This window comes from Oncorhynchus keta, chromosome 21, assembly GCF_023373465.1.
Source record: "Oncorhynchus keta strain PuntledgeMale-10-30-2019 chromosome 21, Oket_V2, whole genome shotgun sequence".
NCBI lineage: Eukaryota > Metazoa > Chordata > Actinopteri > Salmoniformes > Salmonidae > Oncorhynchus > Oncorhynchus keta.
Window position 1 is genome coordinate 21,336,458 of NC_068441.1, and position 26,015 is coordinate 21,362,472.

The following is a 26,015-nucleotide window of genomic DNA, read 5'->3' on the forward strand; positions in this document are numbered from 1 at the left end:
AGCTAGATGTAGCTTATGCTTTCAGTACTAGATTCATTCTCTGATCCTTTGATTGGGTGGACAACCTCAGTTCATGCTGCAAAAGCTCTGATTGGTTGGAGGACATCCTCCGGACGTTGTCATAGTTACTGTGTAAGTCTATATGGAAGGGGGTGAGAGCCATGAGCCTTCTAGGTTTTGTATTGAAGTCAATGTACCCAGAGGAGGTCGGAAGCTAGCTGTCCTCCGGCTACACAATGGTGCTACCCTAAAGAGTGTTGTTGAGGTTACTGTAGACCTTCATTGCAAAACAGTGTGTTTTAATCAATTATTTGGTGATGTTAATACTTTTAGTGTAGTTTTATCTAAAAAGGATTTATTTGAAATGTTTTAGAATGTTTATTTTTATGAAATTCACTGAGGAGGATGGTCCTGCCCTTTCCTCCTCTGAGGAGCCTCCACTATGCCACTCCCACCCCAACAACCAGTATACCGTATCAGTTCTCTGTCTGACAAGTAGTATGGAGCTGCTGCTTATAGTATTGCTTTTTCATCCTATGTAATGTAGTCCCTGTGAATCTGGTGATGTTTCCCCCCCTGCTAGTCTTATCTTTCTAACTACATAAATTATTTCAGAACAATCTGAGATGGTGGGTGTCATGGCTTGCTGAAATGACATGTAACAATTTATTCAAATCACACTACAATTCTACATGGGAGGCCCGAGACGAGGCAAGCCCTAGCATTGTCTGAGCTCTTACGCTACAGCATTGTTTAACTCTAAGATTAGATATGGACCCCGGACCTCAACCCCAGATAACCTCCACACACACCTTAGTGCAAACCACGCTGTCAGCAGGTCTGTAACTCAATCAGATTCATTCTGCCTTTGTGTCCATGGACACGGAGAGAGGGGTGACCAGTTATATGGTCAGGTGCTGCAAAGAAGGACCTAGAAAAACTGCAGCTAGCCCAAAACAGAGCGGCATGTCTTGCTCTTCACTGTGTTCAGAGGGCTAATTTCAATACTATGAATCAAATACATTTATAAAGCCCCTTTTTAGATCAGCAGTTGTCACAAAGTGTTTATACAGAAACTGAGCCTAAAACCCCATAGAGCAAGCAATGCAGATGTAGAAGCACGGTGGCTAGCAAAACCTCCCTAGAAAGGCTGGAATCTAAGAAGAAACCTAGAGAGGAACCAGGCTCTGAGGGGTGGTCATTCCTCTTCTGGCTGTGCCGGGTGGAGATTATAAGAGTATATGGCCATTAAGGCCAGATCAATCTTCAAGATGTTCATAGATGACCAGCAGGGTCAAATAATAATCACAGTGGTTGTAGAGGGTGCAACAGGTCAGCACCTCAGGAGTAATTGTCAGTTGACTTTTCATAACTGAGCATTCAGAGGTTGAGACAGTAGGTGCAGAGTAGCATGAACAGTACACAGGTCAGGGTTCCATAGCTGCAGGCAGAACAGCAGAAACTGGATCAGTAGCACATCCGGTGGGTGAACAGATCGGGATTGCATGCCAGTCTCTCGTGGCTCAAAGTAGAGGAAAGGCTGACTGCATTACTTCTTGTTTTTAGAAGAATCATTCATTTGTTGAAAATTCCAAATAGTTTGCACAGTCAACTTACACACAGCACTGACACACACTTACCCCACCAGACATGCCACCAGGAGTCTTTTCACAGTCTCCAAATCCAGAACAAATTCAAGGAAACGTACAGTTTTATATAGATCAAGATTCTCCAACTGGCGGCCTGCAGGTGGTTTTATTTTGCCCCCAAAGGTTTCTGTGCAAATTCATTGTTGGACATGACTGTAAAAACACCAGGAAATCCGCTCCAAGTGATCTAAATCTGTTCCCAACTATTCCCACACATAATAGAAAGACTGTATACAAATGTAATCAAGGTTTGAAATGACTGTTTTAGTTAGTCAAATATTATATCTGTTTGGGCTTCTACAATTATCCGCACAAGAAAAGATTGGCCCGCAGCTGAATCTAGTTGGTGATCCCTGATTTAGAGCCATGATTACAACAAGATGGTGCTGGAGAACAAGGCTCACGTTTTACATAACTAATTGTGTTTTTTTTTGTGTTTTTTTTTGTAACTTATTTTGTACTTAATGTTGCTGCTACTGTCTCTTTTGATCGAAAATAACTTCTGGACATCAGAACTGAAATTACTCACCACGGACTGGCACAATCTTTTTTTTCTTTTGACAAGTCTGACGTGAATGATATACTGCTTTCCAGGGAACAGGCCCAGAACAGGCCCGTCATTTGCATGACAAGCAGGCGGGGAAAAAGGGCCCAGAGAACGGTCTGTCTTCTGAGAATTCGTATGCGTTTGAATAAACCCCCAAATTCCTTCCATTCTGCTTGCTAACGTGCAGTCTTTTTGGAAATAAATTGATGACCGACGCGGAAGATTAAACTACCAACGGGACATTAACAACTGTAATATGTTCTGCTTCACGGAGTCATGGCTGAACGATGACATTATCAACATACAGCTGGCTGGTTATATGCTGTATACGCTGTATCGGCAGGACAGAACAGCGGCGTCTGGTAAGACAAGGGGTGGCGGACTCTATTTTTGTAAATGACAGTTGGTGCACGATATCTAAGGACGTCTCAAGGTTTTGCTCGCTTGAGGTAGAGTATCTCATGATAAGCTGTAGACCACACTATTTACCAAAGAGTTTTCATCTGTATTTTTCGTAGCTGTCTACATAACACCACAGACTGATGCGGGCACTAAGACTGCACTGAATGCACTGCATTCCACCATAAGCAAACAGGAAAACGCTCATCCATAGGCTCTCCTAGTAGCCGGGAACTTTAATGCAGGGAAACTTAAATCCGTCTTACCAAATTTTTATCATCATGTTAAATGTGCAACCAGATGAAAAAACAACTCTAGACCACTTTTACTCCACACACAGAGACGCATACCAAAGCTCTCCCTCGCCCTCCATTTGGAAAATCTGACCATAATTCTATCTTCCTGATTCCTGCTTACAAGCAAAAATGAAAGCAGGATCTCCAGTGACTCGATAAATAAAAAAGTGGTCAGCAAATGCTGAACTACTGTTTTGCTAGCACAGACTGGAACATGTTCCGGGATTCCTCCGATGGCATTGAGGATTACACCACATAAGTAATTGGCTTCACCAATAAGTGCATCGACGACGTCGTCCCCACAGTGACCATACGTACATACCCCAACCAGAAGCCATGGATTACAGGCAACATCTGCACTGAGCTGAAGGATAGAGCTTCCACTTTCAAGGACGCTAACCCGGAAGCTTCAAAGAAATCCTTCTATGCCCTCTGACGAACCATCAAACAGGCAAAGCGTCAATACAGGACGAAGATCGACTCGTACTACACCAGCTCTGTTGCTCATCGGATGTGGCAGGGCTTGCAAACTAATACAGACTACAAAGGGAAGCATAGCCGAGAGCTGCCCAGTGACACGAGTCTCCCAGATGAGCTAAACTACTTCTATGCTCGCTTCGTGGCAAATGACACTGAAACATGCACGCTCTCCTCAGCGAATGTGAGTAAGACCTTTAAACAGGTCAACATTTGGATTACCAGGACGTGTAATGCGATCATGCGCTGACAAACTGGCAAGTGTCTTCACTGACATTTTCAACCTCTCCTTGTCCGAGTCTGGAATACCAACATGGTTTAAGCAGACCACCATAGTCCCTGTGCCCAAGAACACCAAGGTAACCTGCCTAAATGACTACCGACCCGTAGCACTCACATCTGTAGCCATGAAGTTCTTTGAAACGTTGGTCATAGCTCACATCAACACCATTATGCCATTATCCCAGAAACCCTAAACTCACTCTAATTTGCATACCCCCATACAGATCCACAGATTATGCAATCTCTATTGCTCTCCACACTGCCCTTTCCCACCTGGACAAAGGGAACACCTATGTGAGAATGCTATTCAATGACCTACAGCTCAGCGTTCCACACCATAGTGCCCGCAAAGCTCATCAATAGGCTAAGGACCCTGGGACTGAACACTTCCCTCTGCAACTGGATCCTGGACTTCCTGACGGGCCGCCCCCAGGTGGTGAGGGTATGTAACAACACATCTGCCACGCTGATCCTCAACACAGGGGCCCCTCAGGGGTGCATGCTCAGTCCCCTCCTGTACTCCCTGTTCACTCATGACTGCATGGCCAGGCATGACTCCAACACCATCATTAAGTTTGCCGATGACACAACAGTGGTAGGCCTGATCAACGACGAAATACTCTATTTCGTGGCCAGGTCTCTGACCTTGTGGCCATGTGGTGTCAGGACAACAATCTCTCCTTCAACCTGATCAAGACACAGGAGATGATTGTGGACTACAGGAAAAAGAGGACTGTGCACGCCTCCATTAACATTGACGGGGCTGTAGTGGAGCAGGTTGAGAGCTCCAAGTTTTTTGGTGTCCACATCACCAACAAACTAACATGGTCCAAACACACCAAGACAGTTGTGAAGAGGGCACAACAAAACCTATTCCCCCCCAGGTTACTGAAAAGATTTGCATGGGTCCTCAGGTCCTCAGATCCAAAAAGTTGTACAGCTGCACCATCGAGAGGTGTCATTACTGCCTGGTATGGCAAATGCTCTGCCTCTGACCGCAAGGCACTACAGAGGGTAGTGCGTATGGCCCAGTACATCACTAGGGCCAAGCTTCCTGCCATCCAGGACCTCTACACCAGGTGGTGTCGGAGGAAGGCCCTAAAAATTGACAGACTCCAGCAACCCTACACAGCTGCTACTCTCTGTTATTATCATCTATACATAGTCACTTTAATAACTCTACCTACATGTACATATTACCTCAACTAACTGGTGCCCCCGCACATTGACTCTGTACACAGGTGGGTATCGGTACAGTCTCGCTATTGTTATTTTACTGCTGCTCTTTAATTACTTGTTACTTTTATTTCTTATTCTTACTTGTATTTTTTTAAACTGTATTGTTGGTTAGGGGGTCGTAAGTAAACCTGTTGTATTCGGTGCATGTGACTAATAACATTAGATTTTGATTGCATGTAACTCCCTTCCATCTCAGATTGCTCAAGTGAACATCAAACCTGGTTTAAAAAAAACTGAAAGCAACACCTCACAACACCTCTCCCCTGTTTACCTAGATATGTTGTGTGTATGTACTGATATGTTGGCTGTGTGATGTTTAAAATGTATGTTGTTCTGTCCTTGATGTTCTTGTCTATTAATGTTCTGTATTATTTCATGTTTTTTGTGGACCCTAGGAAGAGTTGCTGCTGCTATCGCAATAGTTGATGCGGATCATAATAAAATACCCCCCAAAAACTCTCTCACACTTCCTGCCACCAACACCCCCTACAGAGAAAAAGCATCACTCATTACGAACAAATGAACAGAGTATTTGAGGTGAAGGGCTTTGAGGTGTGCAGAGGGAGGGGACTTGAGTGGATGTAAAGGTTGTTGTCACAGGCATTATTGCCCATCCTCTATGTTCAGGAAGTTCAGACTTTATTAAGCTCATCCCCCCCGCACCCTCATATATCCACCCTGTGGCTTGTAATCTGTGGTGTTGACAACTAGAGTTCCCCGTCCAACACATTAAAAGCTCTGTAAAGCCATTGGTGAATGTATTAGGTCGCTCTCTCTCTCTACTCACTCACTCTCACTCTCATTCTCTCACTCTCAGGTTTAGAGCCTTGGCTTCTGGCAGGCAGGTGGCTTTGTGTAAATACATAATGTGAAAGGGGGAATGGGGGGACCTCTAATCACTATGCACTCTGCATTTTCCCCTCTGTTCCCGGGTCGGTCGGCACATTCCGCTGGCATTGTTATCTGCACTGTTTCCTGCAGCCCGCGGCTTTTGTCCGTCTCTCGCCCATTGTCCCGGCTTCCTTTGTTCCCTCCGTCTAACAATGGCTTTTGTCTCACATACACACATACGTACACACATACGTACACACATACATACATCATGTCATTAAAACTCGTTTTTCAACCACTCCACAAATTTCTTGTTAACAAACTATAGTTTTGGCAAGTCAGTTAGGACATCTACCTTGTGCATGACACAAGTCATTTTTCCAACAATTGTTTTTACAGACAGATTATTTTCCTTATAATTCACTGTATCACAATTCCAGTGGGTCAGAAGTTTACAAACACTAGGTTGGAAAATTCCAGAAAAGGATGTCATTGAATTAGAAGCTTCTGATAGGCTAATTGACATAATTTGAGTCAATTGGAGGTGTACCTGTGAATGTATGTCAAGGCCTACCTTCAAACTCAGTGCCTCTTTGCTTGACCACATGGGAAAATCAAAACAATTCAGCCAAGACCTCAGAAAAAAAATTCTAGACCTCCACAAGTCTGGTTCCTCATTGGGAGCAATTTCCAAACGCCTGAAGGTACCACGTTCATCTGTACAAACAATAGTACGCAAGTAGTAACACCATGGGAACACGCAGCCGTCATACTGCTCAGGAATGTCTCCTAAAGATTAGCGTACTTTGGTGCGAAAAGTGCAAATCAATCCCAGAACAACAGCAAAGGACCTTGTGAAGATGCTGGAGGAAACGGGTACAAAAATATCTATATCCACAGTAAAACGAATCCTATATTGACACAATCTGAAAGGCTGCTCAGCAAGGAAGAAGCCACTGCTCCAAAACTACCATAAAAAAGCTGGACTACGGTTTGCAACTGCACATGGGGATAAAGATTGTACTTTTTGGAGAAGTCCTATGGTTTGATGAAACAAAAATAGAACTGTTTGGCCATAATGACCATCGTTATGTTTGGAGGAAAAAGGGGGAGGCTTGCAAGCCAAAGAACACTATCCCAACTGTGAAGCACGGGGGTGGCAGCATCATGTTGTGGGTGGTATTTGCTGCAGGAGGGTCTGGTACACTTCACAAAATGGATGGCATCATGAGACAGGAGAATTATGTGGATATATTGAAGCAACATCTTAAGACATCAGTCAGGAAGTTAAAGCTTGGTCTCAAATGGGTCTTCCAAATGGGCAATGACCCCAAGCATAATTCCAAAGTTGTAGCAAAATGTCTTAAGGACAACAAAGTCAAGGTATTGGAGTGGCCATCATAAAGCCCTGACCTCAATCCTATTGAAAATGTGTGGGCAGAACTGAAAAAGTGTGTGCGAGCAAGGAGGCCTACAAACCTGACTAAGTTACACCAGCTCTGTCAGGAGGAATGGGCCAAAATTCACCCAACCTATAGTGGGAAGGTTGTGGAAGGCTACACAAAACGTTTGACCAAAGTTAAGCATTTTGAAGGCAATTCTACCAAATACTAATTGACTGTATGTAAACTTCTGACCCACTGGGAATGTAATGAAAGAAATAAAAGCTGAAATAAATCATTCTCTCTACTAATATTCTGACATTCCATATTCTTAAAATAGTGGTGATCCTAACTGACCTCAGACAGGGAATCTTTATTTGGATTAAATGTCAGGAATTTAGAAAAACTGAGTTTATATATATTTAGCTAAGTGTGTGTGTGTGTGTGTGTGTGTGTGTGTGTGTGTGTGTGTGTGTGTGTGTGTGTGTGTGTGTGAACTTCAACTGTATATACAGTACCAGTCAATTTTGGGGACACCTACACATTCAATGATTTTTCTTTATTTTGACAATTTTCTATTATTGTAGAATAATAGTGAAGACATCAACAATATGAAATAACACATGAAAGCATGTAGTAACCAAGTGTTAAAGAGTGTTAAACAAATCTAAATCTATTTTAGATTTGAGATTCTTCAAAGTAGCCACCCTTTGCCTTGATGACAGCTTTGCCAACTCTTGGCATTCTCTCAACCAGCTTCATGAAGTAGTCACCTGGAATGCATTTCAATTAACAGGTGTGCCTTGTTAAAAATGTATTTGTGGAATTTCTTTCCTTAATGCGTTTGGGCCAATCCAGTTGTGTTGTGACAAGGTAGGGGTGGTATACAGAAGAAAGGAAGAAAGGAAGACCCAGAGTTACCTCTGCTGCAGAGGATAAGTTCATTAGATTTACCAGCCTCAGAAATTGCAGTCCAGATGAATGCTTCACAGAGTTCAAGTGACAGACACAGCTCAACATCAACTGTTCAGAGGAGACTGTGTGAATCAGGCCTTAATGGTCGAATTGCTGCAAAGACACCACTACACCAATCATAAAAAGAGACTTGCATGGACCAAGAAACACGAGCAATGGACAGTGTAAGTATGTCCTTTGGTCTGATGAGTCCATATTTGAGATGGATCCAACTGCTGTGTCTTTGTGAGACGCAGAGTAGATTAATATGTGGTTCCCACCATGAAGCATAGATGAGCATGTGTGATGGTGTGAGGGTGCGTTGCTGGTGACACTGTCTGATTTATTTAGAGTTCAAGGCACACTTAACCAGCATGGCTACCACAGCATTCTGCAGTAATACGCCATCCAATCTGGTTTACGCTTAGTCCCACTATCATTTGTTTTTCAACAGGATAATGACTCAAAACACACCTCCAGGCTGTGCAAGGTCTATTTGAACAAGAAGGAGAGTGATGGAGTTCTGCATCAGATGACCTGGCCTCCATAACCACCTGACCTCAACACAACTGAGATGGTTTGGGATGAGTTGGACCGCAGAGTGAAGGACAAAGTGCTCAGCATATGTGGGAACTCCTTCAAGACTGTTGGAAAAGCATTCCTCATGAAGCTGGTCGAGAGAATGCCAAGTGTGTGCAATGCTGTCAAGGCAAAGGGTGGCTATTTTGAAGAATCTCAAATATGAAATATATTTTGATTTAACACTTTTTTTTGGTTACTACTTTCCATCATGTTTTTGAGCCAATCAGTGGTATTGTGACAAGTTTGGGTTGGTATACAGAAGATAGCGCTATTTGGTAAAATACCAGGTCCATGTTATGGCAAGAACAGCTCAAATAAGCAAAGAGAGAGTGCCAAGACTGCAAAGCTGTCATCAAGGCAAAGTGTGTCTACTTTGAAGAATCTAAAATATATTTGGATTTATTTAACACTTTTTTTGGTTACTATGCGATTCCCAATGTGTTAATTGATAGTTGATTGTTTGGATTTATTCACTTTTATTATACAATTTTGAAAATAGTACAAATAAAGAAAAACCCTTGAATTAAATTTTTGACTGGTACTGTATACAGTGGGGCAAAAAAGTATTTAGTCAGCCACCAATTGTGCAAGTTCTCCCACTTAAAAATATGAGAGGCCTGTAATCTTCATAATAATATATGTAATAATAATATAATATAATAATATATAATATATGATAATAATATAATATATAATAATAATAATATATGCCATTTAGCTGACGCTTTTATCCAAAGCGACTTACAGTCATGTGTGCATACATTCTACGTATGGGTGGTCCCGGGAATCGAACCCACTACCCTGGCGTTACAAGCGCCATGCTCTACCAACTGAGCCACAGAAGGACCACATCATAGGTACACTTCAACTATGACAGACAAAATGAGAAAAAAAATCCAGAAAATCACACTGTAGGATTTTTTATTAATTTATTTGCAAATTATGGTGGAAAATAAGTATTTGGTCACCTACAAACAAGCAAGATTTCTGGCTCTCACAGACCTGTAAAAAAAAATCCACTCGTTACCTGTATTAATGGCACCTGTTTTGAACTTGTTATCAGTATAAAAGACACCTGTCCACAACCTCAGTCACACTCCAAACTCCACTATGACCAAGACCAAAGAGCTGTCAAAGGACACCAGAAACAAAATTGTAGACCTGCACCAGGCTGGGAAGACTGAATCTGCAATAGGTAAGCCGCTTGGTTTGAAGAAATCAACTGTGGGAGCAATTATTAGGAAATGGAAGACATACAAGACCACTGATAATCTCCCTCGATCTGGGACTCCACGCAAGATCTCACCCGTGGGGTCAAATGATCACAAGAACGGTGAGCAAAAATCTTAGAACCACAAGGGGGGACCTAGTGAATGATCTGCAGAGAGCTGGGACCAAAGTAACAAAGCCTACCATCAGTAACACACTATGCCGCCAGGGACTCAAATCCTGTAGTGCCAGACATGTCCCCCTTCTTAAGCCAGTACATGTCCAGGCCCGTCTGAAGTTTGCTAGAGTGCATTTGGATGATCCAGAAGAAAATTGGGAGAATGTCGTATGGTCAGATGAAACCAAAATATAACTTTTTGGGAAAAACTCAACTCGTCGTGTTTGGAGGACAAAGAATGCTGCGTTGCATCCAAAGAACACCATACCTACTGTGAAGCATGGGGGTGGAAACATCATGCTTTGGGCCTGTTTTTCTGCAAAGGGACCAGGACGACTGATCCGTGTAAAGGAAATAATGAATGGGGCCATGTATCGTGAGATTGAGTGAAAACCTCCTTCCATCAGCAAGGGCATTGAAGATGAAACGTGGCTGGGTCTTTCAGCATGACAATGATCCCAAACTCACCGCCCGGGCAACGAAGGAGTGACTTCGTAAGAAGCATTTCAAGGTCCTGGAGTGGCCTAGCCAGTCTCCAGATCTCAACCCCATAGAAAATCTTTGGAGGGAGTTGAAAGTCCGTGTTGCCCAGCAACAGCCCCAAAACATCACTGCTCTAGAGGAGATCTGCATGGAGGAATGGGCCAAAATACCAGCAACAGTGTGTGAACCTTTTTTTCACCAGCAACGTTTGACCTTAGTCATTGTCAACAAAGGGTATATAATAAAGTTTTGAGAAACTTTTGTTAATGACCAAATAGTTACTTTCCATCATAATTTGCAAATAATTTCATTAAAAATCCTACAATGTGATTTTCTGGATTTTCTTTCTCATTTTGTCTGTCATAGTTGAAGTGTACATATGATGGAAATTACAGGCCTCTCTCATCTTTTTAAGTGGGAGAACTTGCACAATTAGTGGCTGTCTAAATAGTTTTTTGCCCCACTGTATATGTGCACTTTTCGCCCTGTGTGTTCTGTTTGTTTTTTTCTCCTGTTTGTTTTGTTCTCCTGTCTGGCGTGCTTTCTTTCCTCCTGCAGTGGAGGAGGGGGAAAAACACAGCTGAAGTCGGAGAATTTTAGAGTTCATTAAGGTTCAACCTCTCTCTCTCTAGCTGCTCTCTTCACCTGACTACACTCATCTCTCTCTTTCTGTCTTTTGTTTCTCTCTCTCTTTATGCTTGGGTGTGTATGTGTGATGTGCAGTCTTTACCTTGTCATGATTTAACTTTCCCTGACACCTACAACGTCTCCCAGACTAAACGCTAAGATTTCAAGCTAAAGGTACAGTTGTGTTTATTCACAGTATGTCCTCTGTTCCCTATGCAAAGCAGTGGCCATATACACATCCACACCTAAAGTTCAGAGATCCAGAGATAGTCAAACCTGGAAAGGCTTATGGTCTCATTACAGCTATTACAGACAGATAAAGGTGATCACACTGTGTGTGTGTGTCAGCTCCAGATGTGCAGTAAAGTTAATGCAGTAATGGACTATCTATTCACCTGTACTATTATTCACTCTTTTCCCTTTTCCCACCAGAATGGTTGAGCCCAGTCCCCCAGCGTTGCATCTCCATGCCAACGGTGATGTCAGCATGGTGGGCATTGGTGTGAAGCAGGAGGAGGAGGAGTCTGGAGGAGAAGGGGGAGGGGCCAAAGTGGAGCCGCGCTCCTCTCCTGCCTGTGATTGGTCAGGACATCAGCCAATGGCGAGACCGGAGTCTAGACAGCTGACTCCTCCTCTCTCCCGCTCACCCTCAGTAAGAGAGAAACTCCTCCCATTTCTGTATTTTAATCAATTATTTAGTTTATCTAGGTGTGCTGTTCACCCTGTTAGTCCCCGCCTCTACAGTTGTGGCCAAAAGTTTTGAGAATGACACAAATATTAATTTTCACAAAGTCTTCTGCCTCAGTTTGTATGATGGCAATTTGCATATACTCCAGAATGTTATGAAGAGTGATCAGATGAATTGCAATTAATTGCAAAGTCCCTCTTTGCCATGCAAATGAACTGAATCCCCCAAAAACATGTCCACTGCATTTCAGCCCCGCCACAAAAGGACCAGCTGACATCATATCAGTGATTCTCTTGTTAACACAGGTGTGAGTCTTGACGAGGACAAGGCTGGAGATCACTCTGTCATGCTGATTGAATTCGAGTAACAGACTGGAAGCTTCAAAAGGAGGGTGGTGCTTGGAGTCATTGTTCTTTCTCTGTCAACCATGGTTACCTGCAAGGAAACACGTGCCGTCATCATTGCTTGCACAAAAAGGACTTCACAGGCAAGGATATTGCTGCCAGTAAGATTGCACCTTAATCAACCATTTATCGGATCATCAAGAACTTCATGGAGAGCGGTTCAATTGTTGTGAAGAAGGCTTCAGGGCGCCCAAGAAAGTCCAGCAAGCGCCAGGACCGTCTCCTAAAGTTGATTCAGCTGCGGGATTGGGGCACCACATTTACATCATTTACATTTAAGTCATTTAGCAGACGCTCTTATCCAGAGCGACTTACAAATTGGTGCATTCACCTTATGACATCCAGTGGAACAGCCACTTTACAATAGTGCATCTAAATCTTTTAGGGGGTGAGAAGGATTACTTATCCTATCCTAGGTATTCCTTAAAGAGGTGGGGTTTCAGGTGTCTCCGGAAGGTGGTGATTGACTCCGCTGTCCTGGTGTCGTGAGGGAGTTTGTTCCACCATTGGGGGGCCAGAGCAGCGAACAGTTTTGACTGGGCTGAGCGGGAACTGTACTTCCTCAGTGGTAGGGAGTACAGAGCTTCTGCACTCACAGTGCATCTGCACTCACAGTGAGGTGAAGACTTTTGGAGGATGGCCTGGTGTCAAGAAGGGCAGCAAAGAAGCCACTTCTCTTCAGGGAAAACATCAGGGACAGACTGATATTCTGCAAAAGGTACAGGGATTGGACTGCTGAGGACTGGGGTAAAGTCATTCGGTCTGATGAATCCCCTTTCCGATTGTTTGGGGCATCTGGGAAAAAAGCTTGTCCGGAGAAGACAAGGTCAGCGCTACCATCAGTCCTGTGTCATGCCAACAGTAAAGCATCCTGAGACTATTAATGTGTGGGGTTGCATCTCAGCCAAAGTTGGGCTCACTCACAATTTTGCCTAAGAACACAGCCATGAATAAAGAATGGTACCAACACATCCTTCGAGAGCAACTTCTCCCAACCATCCAGGAACAGTTTGGTGACGAAAAATGCCTTTCCAGCATGATGGAGCACCTTGCCATAAGGCAAAAGTGATAACTAAGTGGCTCGGGGAACAAAACATTGATATTTTGGGTCCATGGCCAGGAAACTCCCCAGAACTTAATCCCATTGAGAACTTGTGGTCAATCCTCAAGAGGCGGGTGGACAAACAAAAACCCACAAATTCTGACAAACTCCAAGCATTGATAATGCAAGAATGGGCTGCCATCAGTCAGGATGTGGTCCAGAAGTTAATTGACAGCATGCCAGGGCGGATTGCAGAGGTCTTGAAAAAGAAGGGTCAACACTGCAAATATTGACTCTTTGCATCAACTTCATGTAATTGTCAATAAAATCAGTTGACACTAATGAAATGCTCGTAATTATACTTCAGTATTCCATAGTAATATCTGACAAAAATATCTAAAGACACTGAAGCAGCAAACTTTGGAAATTAATATTTGTGTCATTCTCAAAACTTTTGGCCACGACTGTAGACACTTACACAGATCTGGTTGTAGTATGCTTATCAAAGGCTGGCTTGCTACAGTTTGTTAGCTTTCTAAACGCACAGCCAGACAGTAGGATGGTCGAGCGTCTGCCGGATGAGAGCACTTAGCACCTCTAAACAGATTGCTTGCCGTAATTTGCAAAACAAGTTCAAACCAGTTCTGCATATAGAAATGGGCAAAAATGATGGCCATCAGTCGCTCACCGGTGGGGTGGTCTCTATAACACACTGCTCTGACAGCAAGTGAACAAATGGCGATTGAACAGCCCCCTTCTGTACAGACTGACAATTGTTCTGGTAAGTTTTGTACTTAACCCTGTTTTTCCCTGTCCTTGGTAGGAGGGCTCTCTGGGTAAGGAACAGTTTCAGAGTCCTGTGGGGATGAAGGGGGGCAACAGGGGGTCCGACCACCGACCAGAGGGACACAAGCAGCCCACTGTCAGCGAAGGTATGGTACACCTCGTCTGCTCCCCAGTGTAATATGTTTCTAATCATTACATTGCTCTTTGGAGATCTCTCCTGAACATTGATAGAGGTAAATGTGAAGGAATTTCAGTGGATCACATGAAGACTGAGGAGGCTAGATGAGTTTACCTTAGCTCTCAGTATGTTCAAGTTTGTGCTCCTAATCATTGGCTACAGGATTACATTGAATTTCAAATGTCTGTTTTTCTTATTTGAGAGAGTTTACACAATGTACTTTCCTATTGAAATCCTTAAAGTAGTAGACCTTGAGATTTGTTTTGAAATATTGATTCAAATGCATGTGTGAACTCACTCACTCACTCACTCACTCACTCACTCACTCACTCACTCACTCACTCACTCACTCACTCACTCACTCACTCACTCAACATGCACGCACCCCAGACACATGCACACACACCATTTAACTATGTCTGTTCATATAATATGGCGACTGAACAACAAAGTAAAAACTCATCCATGTCCTGTTGGCAGTCATGCCCACCATAGAGAAGCTGCTGAGTGTCGACTGGAGGGAGAAACTTCTGGACAAAAGCTTGCTGGGAGGCAATCACTTGAAAGGTGAGCTCTCACCCCTTTACCCCTAAGCCCTGACCCCTCATCTTTACCTCTCATCCTTTTACCCCTGACCCCTTTACTGCTAATCCCTGACCCGTCATCTATACCGCTCACCCCTGACTGGCCCATCAGTGCTCTGTCTTAACTGTCTGTCAGTCTCTGCCTGCCTGTCTCTATATCGAATGGTCTCTATGTGTAATCCTGTTTGTACTCATCTCTCTCTAACCACAGTTTTCATGAGTGTAAAGTCACGCCATGTAAAAAAATCACGACAAGTGTGATGGAAACCGAAAGTGGCAGTACAATTTTATAAATGTGGACAGACAATTTGTTTGTTATATTGTGTGGTCCTTCCAATTCGATTTGGAAAAGCATGCGCAGTTTAGGCTACAGGATGGTGAAAGTGCACGTGATGAGCTTGATGCTTCTTTCCAATAAAATCTAGGTTCTTAATTTGTATACTAGTGACATGATCAGTGCTTAGCTGCCAATTTAACAAATAAAAATGATATTGCGCTCTTGCTCTTTCAGGCACTCCAGAGTCTTTGGCAGAGAAGGAGCTGCAGTTGTTGTTGATGATCAACCAGCTGAGTGGTCTGAGGGAGCAGCTGCTGGGAGCCCACTCTGAGCAGAGGAACATGGCCACCCTGCTGTTGGAGAAACAACAGCAGCAGATGGAGCTGGCCAGACAGCAGCAGGAACAGGTGATCCTGACCTTTGACCCCTAATACACACACTTTTAGTTTTTATTTAACCTTTATTTAACTATGCAAGTCAGTTAAGATTTTTTTTTGTTACAATGATGGCCTACCCCGGCCAAACCCTGACGACGCTGGGCCAATTGTGCACAGCCCTATGGGACTCCCAATCACGGCCGGATGTGATACAGCCTGGATTCGAACCAGAGACTATAGTGACGCCTCTTGCGCCTCGTGCCTTAGACCGCTATGCCACTTGGGAGGCCACTGACCCCTAACCTGGGTTTACCTGGTCTTACCTGAGTGTACCTGGGCTAGACTATATGTTTTTAATGGGCATGTTCTTCCACCCAGACATTGCTGACTCATGCCATATCTTAAAAAGCCTCGATAGGTATTTTGTAACTAATCATATGTTATAGTAATCTGTCAGTCGGTGACAGTCTGACGTGGCACCCAACCATTGGTTAAAGCATGTAACATCTGAGCAGAGGAAGACAACATGTGTGTGGTTCATTTCAGATCGCCAAACAGCAGCAGCAGCTGATCCAGCAGCAGCACAAAATCAACCTGCTTCAGCAGCAGATCCAGGTGAGTCCTTCATGCTATTTTTATAACATAATTTTGAAGTAATTTTGGGTTAAATCTGGGTGTGACTGACCTTGTGCCCTCTGTCTGACCTGGTCATAGCAGGTGAACATGCCCTACGTGATGATCCCAGCCTTCCACCCCAACAACCAGCAACTACCTGTCACCTCCGACACACAGATGACCATGCCACTGCAGCCAATCCCCTGCAAGCCAGGTGAGTCACATCCCGCACCAAACCTCATTTAGACAATCCCCTACAAACCAGGGGGGTCTAATCCGGCCCGTGGGTGGTTTATGTAAAATAATTATATATATATATATACACAGTGGGGAGAACAAGTATTTGATACACTGACGATTTTGCAGGTTTTCCTACTTACAAAGCATGTAGAGGTCTGTCATTTTTATCATAGGTACACTTCAACAGTGAGAGACGGAGTTTAATGGAAGTGATTGGAGAAAACTGAGGATGGATCAACAACATTGTAGTTACTCCACAATACTAACCTAATTGACAGAGTGCAAAAAGATAGCCTGTACAGAAAACATGCATCCTGTTTGCAACAAGGCACCAAGGTTATACTGAAGAATAAAAAAAACATGACTGAGTACCACTCTTCATATTTTCAAGCACGGTGGTGTCTGCATCATGCTATGGATATGCTTGTCATCAGCAAGGACTGGGGAGTTTTTCAGGATAAAAATTAACAAAATGGAGCTAAGCACAGGCAAAGTCCTAATGGAAAACCTGGTCCAGTCTGCTTTCCAACAGACACTGGGAGACAAATTCACCTTTCAGCAGGACAATAACCTAAAACACAGATCTACATTAGAGTTGATTAGCAAGACAACATTGAATGTTCCTAAATGGCCTAGTTACAGTTTTGACTTAAATCTGCTTGAAAATCTTTTGCAAGACTTAAATATCTGTTTAGCAATGATCAACAACCAACTTAAAAATAACTTTTATTTTGTATTTAACTTGGCAAGTCAGTTAAGAACAAATTCTTATTTACAATGATGGCCTACCCCGGCTAAACCCTCCCCTAACCCGTACGACGCTAGGCCAATTGTGCACCACCCTATGGGACGGCCGGTTGTGATACAGCCCAGGATCCAACCAGGGTGTGTAGTGATGCCTCTAGCACTGAGATGCAGTGCCTTAGATCGCTGCGCCACTCGGGAGCCTCCTTGTAATTACATATTGCACAACCCACAAAGACTCAAAGCTGTAAACGCTGCCGAAGGTGTTTTTAAAATGTAATTACTCTGGGGTGAATACTTCAAATTAAGATATTAGTTTTAGGTTTTTCATTAATTCTTTTAAATTATATAATTTTTTTTCTTCCACTTGGACATTAGAGTATTTTGTGTAGATTGTTGACAAAAAATGACAATACATACACTATGAAATGAAATAAGTAACGAGCTGACATTCAGTGATCGCTGTGGACTTTAAATGTATTGTAAATGTCAATGCCCCCCCCCCCTCTGTTTGGTTTGTCTTGTTGCTATGTACTGTGTAAATTGTTTGAGCAACGACCAGACGTCCATTTCATATGGTATTGTGGTCAGTAACCTTCTCAGTCAAACCCCCTTTTCCCTGTTCTTGCCCTTCAATGTGTTGTGCAGTCAGCATGATGGTAGTACAGATAATGTTTTCTAAATGATGTTTGGATATTATTGATTTTGTTCCCTTCTGACAGTGATTGTGAAGCTTTCATCTCCCCCTGTTTTCTTTAACAGTGGACTATCCCATGCATCTACTGCAGAGCCTTCACTCCGCCCCTATGAAAAGGCCCAGTGGTACCTTCCGACAGGTAGTGATTTTCATCCATATTATACTGGACATATACCTATACTATAGTATACCCTTATTATACTATATTACATACTGGTCCTTTGTAACTCAGTTGGTAGAGCATGGCGCTTGTAACGCCAGGGTAGTGGGTTCGATTCCCGGGATCACTCATATGTAAAATGAATGCACACATGACTGTAAGTCACTTTGGATAAAAGCGTCTGTTAAATATTATTATCACTATACTGTACACATTACACTACATACTATACTGTACACATTATACTACACTGTATACATTACATTACACTGTATACTATACTGTGCATATTACACGACACTGTACACATTACACTAAACTGTATACTGTACACATTACACTATACTGTACACATTACACTACACTGTATACTATACTGTACACTATACTATACACATTACACTACTGTACACATTACGTTGTATACTATACTGTACACATTACACTACACTGTATACTATACTGTACACTATACTATACACATTACACTACTGTACACATTACGTTGTACACTATACTATACACATTACACTACTGTACACATTACGTTGTATACTATACTGTACACATTACACTACTGTACACATTACGTTGTATACTATACTGTACACATTACACTATACTGTACACATTACACTACACTGTATACTATACTGTACACTATACTATACACATTACACTACTGTACACATTACGTTGTATACTATACTGTACACATTACACTAAACTGTACACATTTCACTACATTGAATACTCTACTGTACACCAGCCTTTCTTAAAATATGGGTCTTTGTGTCGCGGACCTGTTAATGGTGGGTTGCGACGTGTCAGCGTAAATGGTTAATTATTTCATTAATTACTGGAATTGATTTGGCCAAGTACACCTGCACTCTCTGTTCAGTGTGCTCTCTGCTTAACAGCGGTCTCTGTTCAGTTTGGCTTCTCGAGTGTGAGAGGGATATGCCCGTGTGCTTCGAGGTTTACCGGATCTTATTTCTGTAGTTTTCTTGAAGATTACTCCACAACACGCACGACGCAGCGCTGTCTTTCAAGCCACTGACTTGTTATTCCCACTCGCCATCACTCACCGCTGTCATGAAATGCTAGCCACAAGTTCTGACTGAGCTCAATTATCATGAAACGCATATACAGCGTTGAGTTTCTGTCTCTTTCAAACAAACTTATATTTTTGGCATTTTATAACAGGTGGTGATACTCATAAATAAGGGAGTACTACAGTAACTAACTCTCATAGTAGTAGATGTGAGTTTCTCTTTCAAACAATCCTCTGGTCTTGTACACAGCTAATAGCTAACATTCGCCAAAGTAAGCTAGCTACTGATGAAGATGAAAAATGATCAGGCCTACTGTACATCTTACTGTTGAAACTATTGTTGAAAACAATTAGTCTGGGTTGGAACTGTTTCTGTTAATACAATAATAATTGTTATTCTTAACTGGAATAAACTGTTTGAAGCAAGATGCTTTTTGCTGCAAACACACTCACACAGTTCTGGGTTGCTAATCTACAGCAGGAAGTGGTCTCCTGCCTGACTGAGAAAGCAGTAGATGTTCAGATCCAGTTTGGCACCACATACCTATGTGAGTCAGGGTTCTCAACCTTGACATGCTAATAAAACAAGTCCAGAAACAGTTTCAAGGCTGAGCTTGACCTCCGTGTTGCACTGTCTAAAACAGAGCCCAGAATAGACATACTCTCAATAGGACTGTGTGTGTGTGGGTTTTCTGGTCTACATCTGTGTGATGTTATCAATCTGTTTATTCTAGTTCAGAATATAAAATATTTATTGTATTTTAACAGCAACAGTTCCAACCTAGACTTTCTTTCAACAATAATTTATACAATAAGATGTACAGTAGGCCTGATAATTTTTCATCTGTACTGTTACTTAGGGTTGCAAAAAGCCTGTGTGTGTGTTCTGTTATTCATCTGTGTGATGTGATCAATCAGTTTATTCCAGTTCAGAATTAATTATTTATTGTATTTTAAAAGCAACAGTTCCAACCTAGACAGATATGTAAGAGTGTTTTTAATGGGGGGAAATAAACATGAGTAGATATTTATATGGATATTTAGTTTTGTCTATATATCATTTGTTTTAGGCTTAAGGGCAATGAAATGTACTGATTTATTTATGTTTAGTTGCATATTTTCCTAAACTTGGGTCCCACGAAAACACGTTACTTCTAATATGGGTCCCAGGCTGAAAAAGTTTATGAACCCCCGCTGCACACTATATACTATACTGTATACTATGCACTGCACTACACTGTACACTATACACCATACTATACACTACACTATACAATAAACTGTGTGGTTCAAGCCCCGAATGCTGATTGGCTGACAGGCGTGGTTTTCACGGGTATGACAACATTTATAGTTACTGCTCTAATTACGTTGGTAACCAGTTCATAATAGCAATAAGGCACCTTGTGGTATATAGGGCACTATATGGTATAGTGCCCTAGCACTACAATTTGAGAAGACATTTAGCACGCTTATAGGAATTCATCAAGCACAGCACTTACACAAATTACTGATTGCCTGAGAGAAAGTTATGATCTATAGATTGGTGGGGCTTTTTTGTTAAACTTCAGTGCGACTTGACATTGCCGATCATAGTCTTGCTGGAAAAACTTATGCGTTATGACTTTACACCCCCTGCTATATTGTGTATAAAGAGTTACCTGTCTAACAGAACACAGAAGGTGTTATTTAATGGAAGCCTCTCCAGCAAAATCCAGGTAGAATCAGGAATTCTCCAGGGCAGGTGTCTCGGCCCCTTACTTTTTTCAATCTTTACTAACGGCTTTGACACATTGGCTTAGAGTAAAGCCAGTGTGTCTCTATGTATGCGGATGACTCAACACTATACACGTCAGCTGCTACAGCGACTGAAATGACTGCAACAAAGAGCTGCAGTTAGTTTCAGAATGGGTGGCAAGGAATAAGTTCAAAAACTAAAAGCATTGGATTTGGGTCAAATCGTTCACTAAACCTCACCTAAATCTTGTAATGAATAATGTGGAAATTGTGCAAGTTGAGGAGACTAAACTGCTTTGCGTAACCCTTGATTGTAAACTGTCATGGTCAAAACATATTGATACAACAGTAGCTAGGATGGGGAGAAGTTTGTCCATAATAAGGTGCTGCTCTGAATTCTTAACAGTGCTATCAACAAGGCAGGTCCTACAAGCCCTTGTTTTGTCGCACCTGGACTACTGTTTCATCGTGTGGTTAGGTGCCACAAAGAGGGACTTAAGACAATTGCAATTTGCTTAGAACAGCTGACCCTTGGATGTACACAGAGAGCTAACATTAATAATATGCATGTCAATCTCTTCTGGCTTGAAGTCAATCTCTTCTCCACTTTATCACTACTTGTATTTGTGAGAGGTATTGACATGTTGAATGCACCGAGCTGTCTGTTTGAACTAATGGCGCACAGCTCGGACACCCATGCATACCACAAAAGACATGCCACCAGAGGACTCTTCACAGAACCCAAGTCCAGAACAGACTATGGAAGGAGCACAGTACTACATAGAGCCATGACTACATTAGATTTAAGAAACAGATAAAAACACACCTTATGGAACAGCAGGGACTGTGAAGCAACACAAACATAGGCACAGACCCATGCATACACACACACATGATAACATACACACTATGGGGCGGCAGCGTAGCCTAGTGGTTAGAGTGTTGGACTAGTAACCGGAAGGTTGCGAGTTCAAACCCCCGAGCTGACAAGGTACAAATCTGTCGTTCTGCCCCTGAGCAGGCAGTTAACCCACTGTTCCCAGGCCGTCATTGAAAATAAGAATGTGTTCTTAACTGACTTGCCTGGTTAAATAAAGGTAAAATTAAAAAAAAAAAAATTAAAATACACACACGTAGATATGTATTTTGGGTTGTAGATATGTGATAGTAGAGTAGGGGCCTGAGGGCACAAACGTAATGTGTTGTGAATGTAATGTTTTAAAAAATGTATAACAGCCTTATTTTCACTGGACCCCAGGAAGAAGGCAGCAGCTAATGGGGATCCATAATAAATACAAATACTACCCACCTGATTCAAATCATCAACTCATCATCAGGCTTTGATGATTTGACTCAAGTGTGTAGTGCTAGGGCAAAACAAGTGTGTAGTGCTAGGGCAAAACAAGTGTGTAGTGCTAGGGCAAAACAAGTGTGTAGTGCTAGGGCAAAACAAGTGTGTAATGCTAGGGCAAAACAAGTGTGTAGTGCTAGGGCAAAACAAGTGTGTAGTGCTAGGGCAAAACAAGTGTGTAGTGCTAGGGCAAAACAAGTGTGTAGTGCTAGGGCAAAACAAGTGTGTAGTGCTAGGGCAAAACAAGTGTGCAGTGCTAGGGCAAAACAAGTGTGCAGTGCTAGGGCAAAACAAGTGTGTAGTGCTAGGGCAAAACAAGTGTGTAGTGCTAGGGCAAAACAAGTGTGTAGTGCTAGGGCAAAACAAGTGTGTAGTGCTAGGGCAAAACAAGTGTGTAGTGCTAGGGCAAAACAAGTGTGTAGTGCTAGGGCAAAACAAGTGTGTAGTGCTAGGGCAAAACAAGTGTGCAGTGCTAGGGCAAAACAAGTGTGCAGTGCTAGGGCAAAACAAGTGTGCAGTGCTAGGGCAAAACAAGTGTGCAGTGCTAGGGCAAAACAAGTGTGCAGTGCTAGGGCAAAACAAGTGTGCAGTGCTAGGGCAAAGTGCCTGTATACAGCCCTTAGCCGTGGTATATTAGCCATATACCATAAACCCCCGAGGTGCCTTATTGCTATTATAAAAAGGTTACCAATGTAATTAGCAGTAAAAAATAAATGTTTTGTCATACCCGTGGTATACGGCGTGATATACCACAGCCAATCAGCATTCAGGGCTCGAACCACCCAGTTTATAATTTTCTATACACTATAACAGGGTTATTTGACTCTTACCCTACAAAGTACCTGATAATGAATTGCGTACACCTGGTGTCCCAGGTCTAAATCAGTCCCTGATTAGAGGGGAACAATGAAAAAATGCAGTGGAACTGGCTATACTATACACGATACTAAATACTATACACTATACTTTACAGTAACACCTATGTCCAGATTCAAGCTTTGCACCTGTTCGTTTGCCGAGGGAATAAAATATAAAAGGAAAGCAAATGATGTTAATGTTTCTATAAAGACAGTTCCATGTCTTTCTTTTCTGTATTTTATTCCCTTCCTGAAAATAACAGCTGCAAATATTGCACAGGTGCAAGCCTTATTTTAGCATGGATTTACTTGTATTTTTGTGCAAATGTCATGTTAGTGGCTGAACTCTGAACTATGTATGAGCCTAAAGGGTTCATCATACTGTAGTCCAAAACGTGTACGTGTACACACAGCAGTGTTCTAGAATATTGGACCGTTGGCTTTCATACTTTTCAAATTCTCAACTCAGCTCAAGCAATTTCTCCAACTGTCATCACATTCAAATGAATAGAGGACTCATACCGGGAGACGGGTTGGTTGGAAGTTGTGGGGAGGTGCACGTTTGGCCCTGTGGCCGAACTAATACGCCTCAGCTTCCGTGGACTATGATTTATGCTTAAGAAGCTAGCTCTCTTAGGACTACAGATACAGGCTAGATCTCTTTGAAAACACTGTCAAAACAATGCACTCCAAATTAACAATGGATGTTTCTGGTACACTACATCCCATTCACAATTGTGTGCACAATGCATGCTCTTTCTGCACAGTTGGTTCTCAAGTGGAAAAGGGCATCACATAAATAACTAAACAAAATAATCAGGACAAAGAGAAAGAACAGGCAACAGAAATATTAGATTAAAGAAACACTACAGAGGTGTGAGATGACATATCTGTCATGCATAACCCTAACACATACACACCCACCTCATACCTCGGTGTGTGTGTTTATTATATTGACATGGATGAGAGCTGTACATTGTGTGTTTTTTAAATATTTACTCAGCGTATAAATATAAGCAGTGTAGTGTATTGTGTTTGTGTGTTTCTGTGTTGTGCTGACACACCCCTGATGGTCTAGTCTTTTGTATCTTTTCCCCTTAGGAAGCCAGCCAGCCTCTGAACTTGACCTCCAAGCCCAAGGGGATGGACATTGGGAACATCCCCAGCCCGCAGGCCTTTGAGCTGGGCACGTTGACACTGCAGGGGGGATACAGACCCAGAGACAACCATAGAGACAGCCCCTCACGACCTGCACTTAACCTGGGTCTGTCTGCACACACACATTAATGCTATACACACACAACACCTGCATACTAGAGGTCGATCGATAACGATTTTTCAACATAGATAACGATTATTGGAGGACCAAAAAAAGTTGATACTAATTAATCGGACGATTTATTAATATAATACATCAATAAAATCAATTTAGCCTCAAATAAATAATGAAACCTGTTAAATTTGGTTTAAATAATGCAAAAACAAAGTGTTGTAGAAGAAAGTAAAAGTGCAATATGTGCCATGTAAAACAGCTAACGTTTAAGTTCCTTGCTCAGAACATGAGAACATATGAAAGCTGGTGGTTCTTTTTAACATGAGACTTCAATATTCCCAGGTAAGAAGTTTTAGGTTGTAGTTATTATAGAAATTATAGGACTATTTCTGTCTCAACCATTTGTATTTCATATATCTTTGACTATTGGATGTTCTTATAGGCACTATAGTATTGCCAGTGTAACAGTATAGCTTCCTTCCCTCTCCTCGCCCCTACCTGGGCTCGAACCAGGGACACATCGACAATAGCCACCCTCGAAGCATCATTACCCATCGCTCCACAAAAGCCGCAGCCCTTGCAGAGCAAGGGGAACAACTACTTCAAGGTCTCAGAGTGAGTGACGTCACCGGTTGAAACGCTGTTAGCGCACAACCTGCTAACTAGCTAGCCATTTCACATCGGTTACACCAGCCTAATCTCGGGAGTTGATAGGCTTGAAGTTATAAACAGCTCAATGCTTGAAGCACAGCAAAGAGCTGCTGGCAAATGCAGGAAAGTGCTGTTTGAATGAATGCTTACGAGCCTGCTGCTGCCTACCACCGCTCAGTCAGACTGCTCTATCAAATATCAAATCATAGACTTAATTATAACATAATAACACACCGAAATACGAGCCTTTGGTCATTAATATGGTCAAATCCGGAAACTATCATTTTGTGGGAAAAAAGTTTATTCTTTCAGTGAAATACGGAACCGTTCCGTATTTCCATAAGTCTAAATATTGCTGTTACATTGCACAACCTTCAATGTTATGTCATAATTATGTACAATTATGGCAAATTAATTATGTTCTTTGTTAGGAAGAAATTGTCTTCACACAGTTCACAACAAGCCAGGCTGCCCAAACTGCTGCATATAACCTGACTGCTTGCATGGAACGCAAGAGAAGTGACACAATTTCCCTAGTTAAAAGAAATTCATGTTAGCAGGCAATATTAACTAAATACGCAGGTTTAAAAATGTATACTTGTTTATTGATTTTAAAGAAAGGCATTGATGTTTATGGTTAGGTACACTTTGGTGCAACAACAGTGCTTTTCTTTCTCGCAAATGCGCTTGTTAAATCATCAACTGTTTGTCGAAGTAGGCTGTGATTCGATGAGAAATTAACAGGCACCGCAGCGATTATATGCAACCCAGGACAAGCTAGATAAACTAGTAATATCATCAACCATGTGTAGTTAACTAGTGATTATGTTAGGATTGTTTGTTTTTATAAGATAAGTTTAATGCTAGCTAGCAACTTACCTTGACTTCTTGCTGCACTCACATAACAGGTAGTCAGCCTGCCACGCAGTCTCCTCATGGAGTGCAATGTAATCGGGCACAATCGGTGTCCAAAAATGTTGATTACCGATTGTTATGAAAACTTGAATCGGCCATTCCGATTAATCGGTCGACCTCTACTACATATCTCCTTCCACTCATGATATTCTTTACCTTCAGGCATGTCAACACTGTGTGTGTGTGTGTGTGTGTGTGTGTGTGTGTGTGTGTGTGTGTGTGTGTGTGTGTGTGTGTGTGTGTGTGTGTGTGT

At 42.3% G+C, this 26,015-nt stretch overlaps 1 protein-coding gene across 8 annotated transcripts in view; it reads left to right on the top strand.

The window, feature by feature from the left end:
- LOC118400247 (transcription factor SOX-13-like) overlaps positions 1-26,015 on the top strand; it is a 79,076-nt gene that overhangs the window by 36,361 nt on the left and 16,700 nt on the right. For 7 of the 8 annotated variants that reach the window (XM_035796913.2, XM_052473477.1, XM_052473474.1 and 4 more), the window contains 8 exons: positions 11,568-11,787; positions 14,093-14,201; positions 14,714-14,800; positions 15,329-15,501; positions 16,018-16,086; positions 16,186-16,300; positions 17,833-17,906; positions 24,025-24,187. In XM_035796913.2, the coding sequence (XP_035652806.1) occupies positions 11,569-11,787; positions 14,093-14,201; positions 14,714-14,800; positions 15,329-15,501; positions 16,018-16,086; positions 16,186-16,300; positions 17,833-17,906; positions 24,025-24,187 (1,009 nt within the window). In that variant the 5' untranslated portion in view covers position 11,568. The remainder of the gene's footprint in view (positions 1-11,567; positions 11,788-14,092; positions 14,202-14,713; positions 14,801-15,328; positions 15,502-16,017; positions 16,087-16,185; positions 16,301-17,832; positions 17,907-24,024; positions 24,188-26,015) is intronic. The other variant, XM_052473475.1, reaches the window with a different exon arrangement.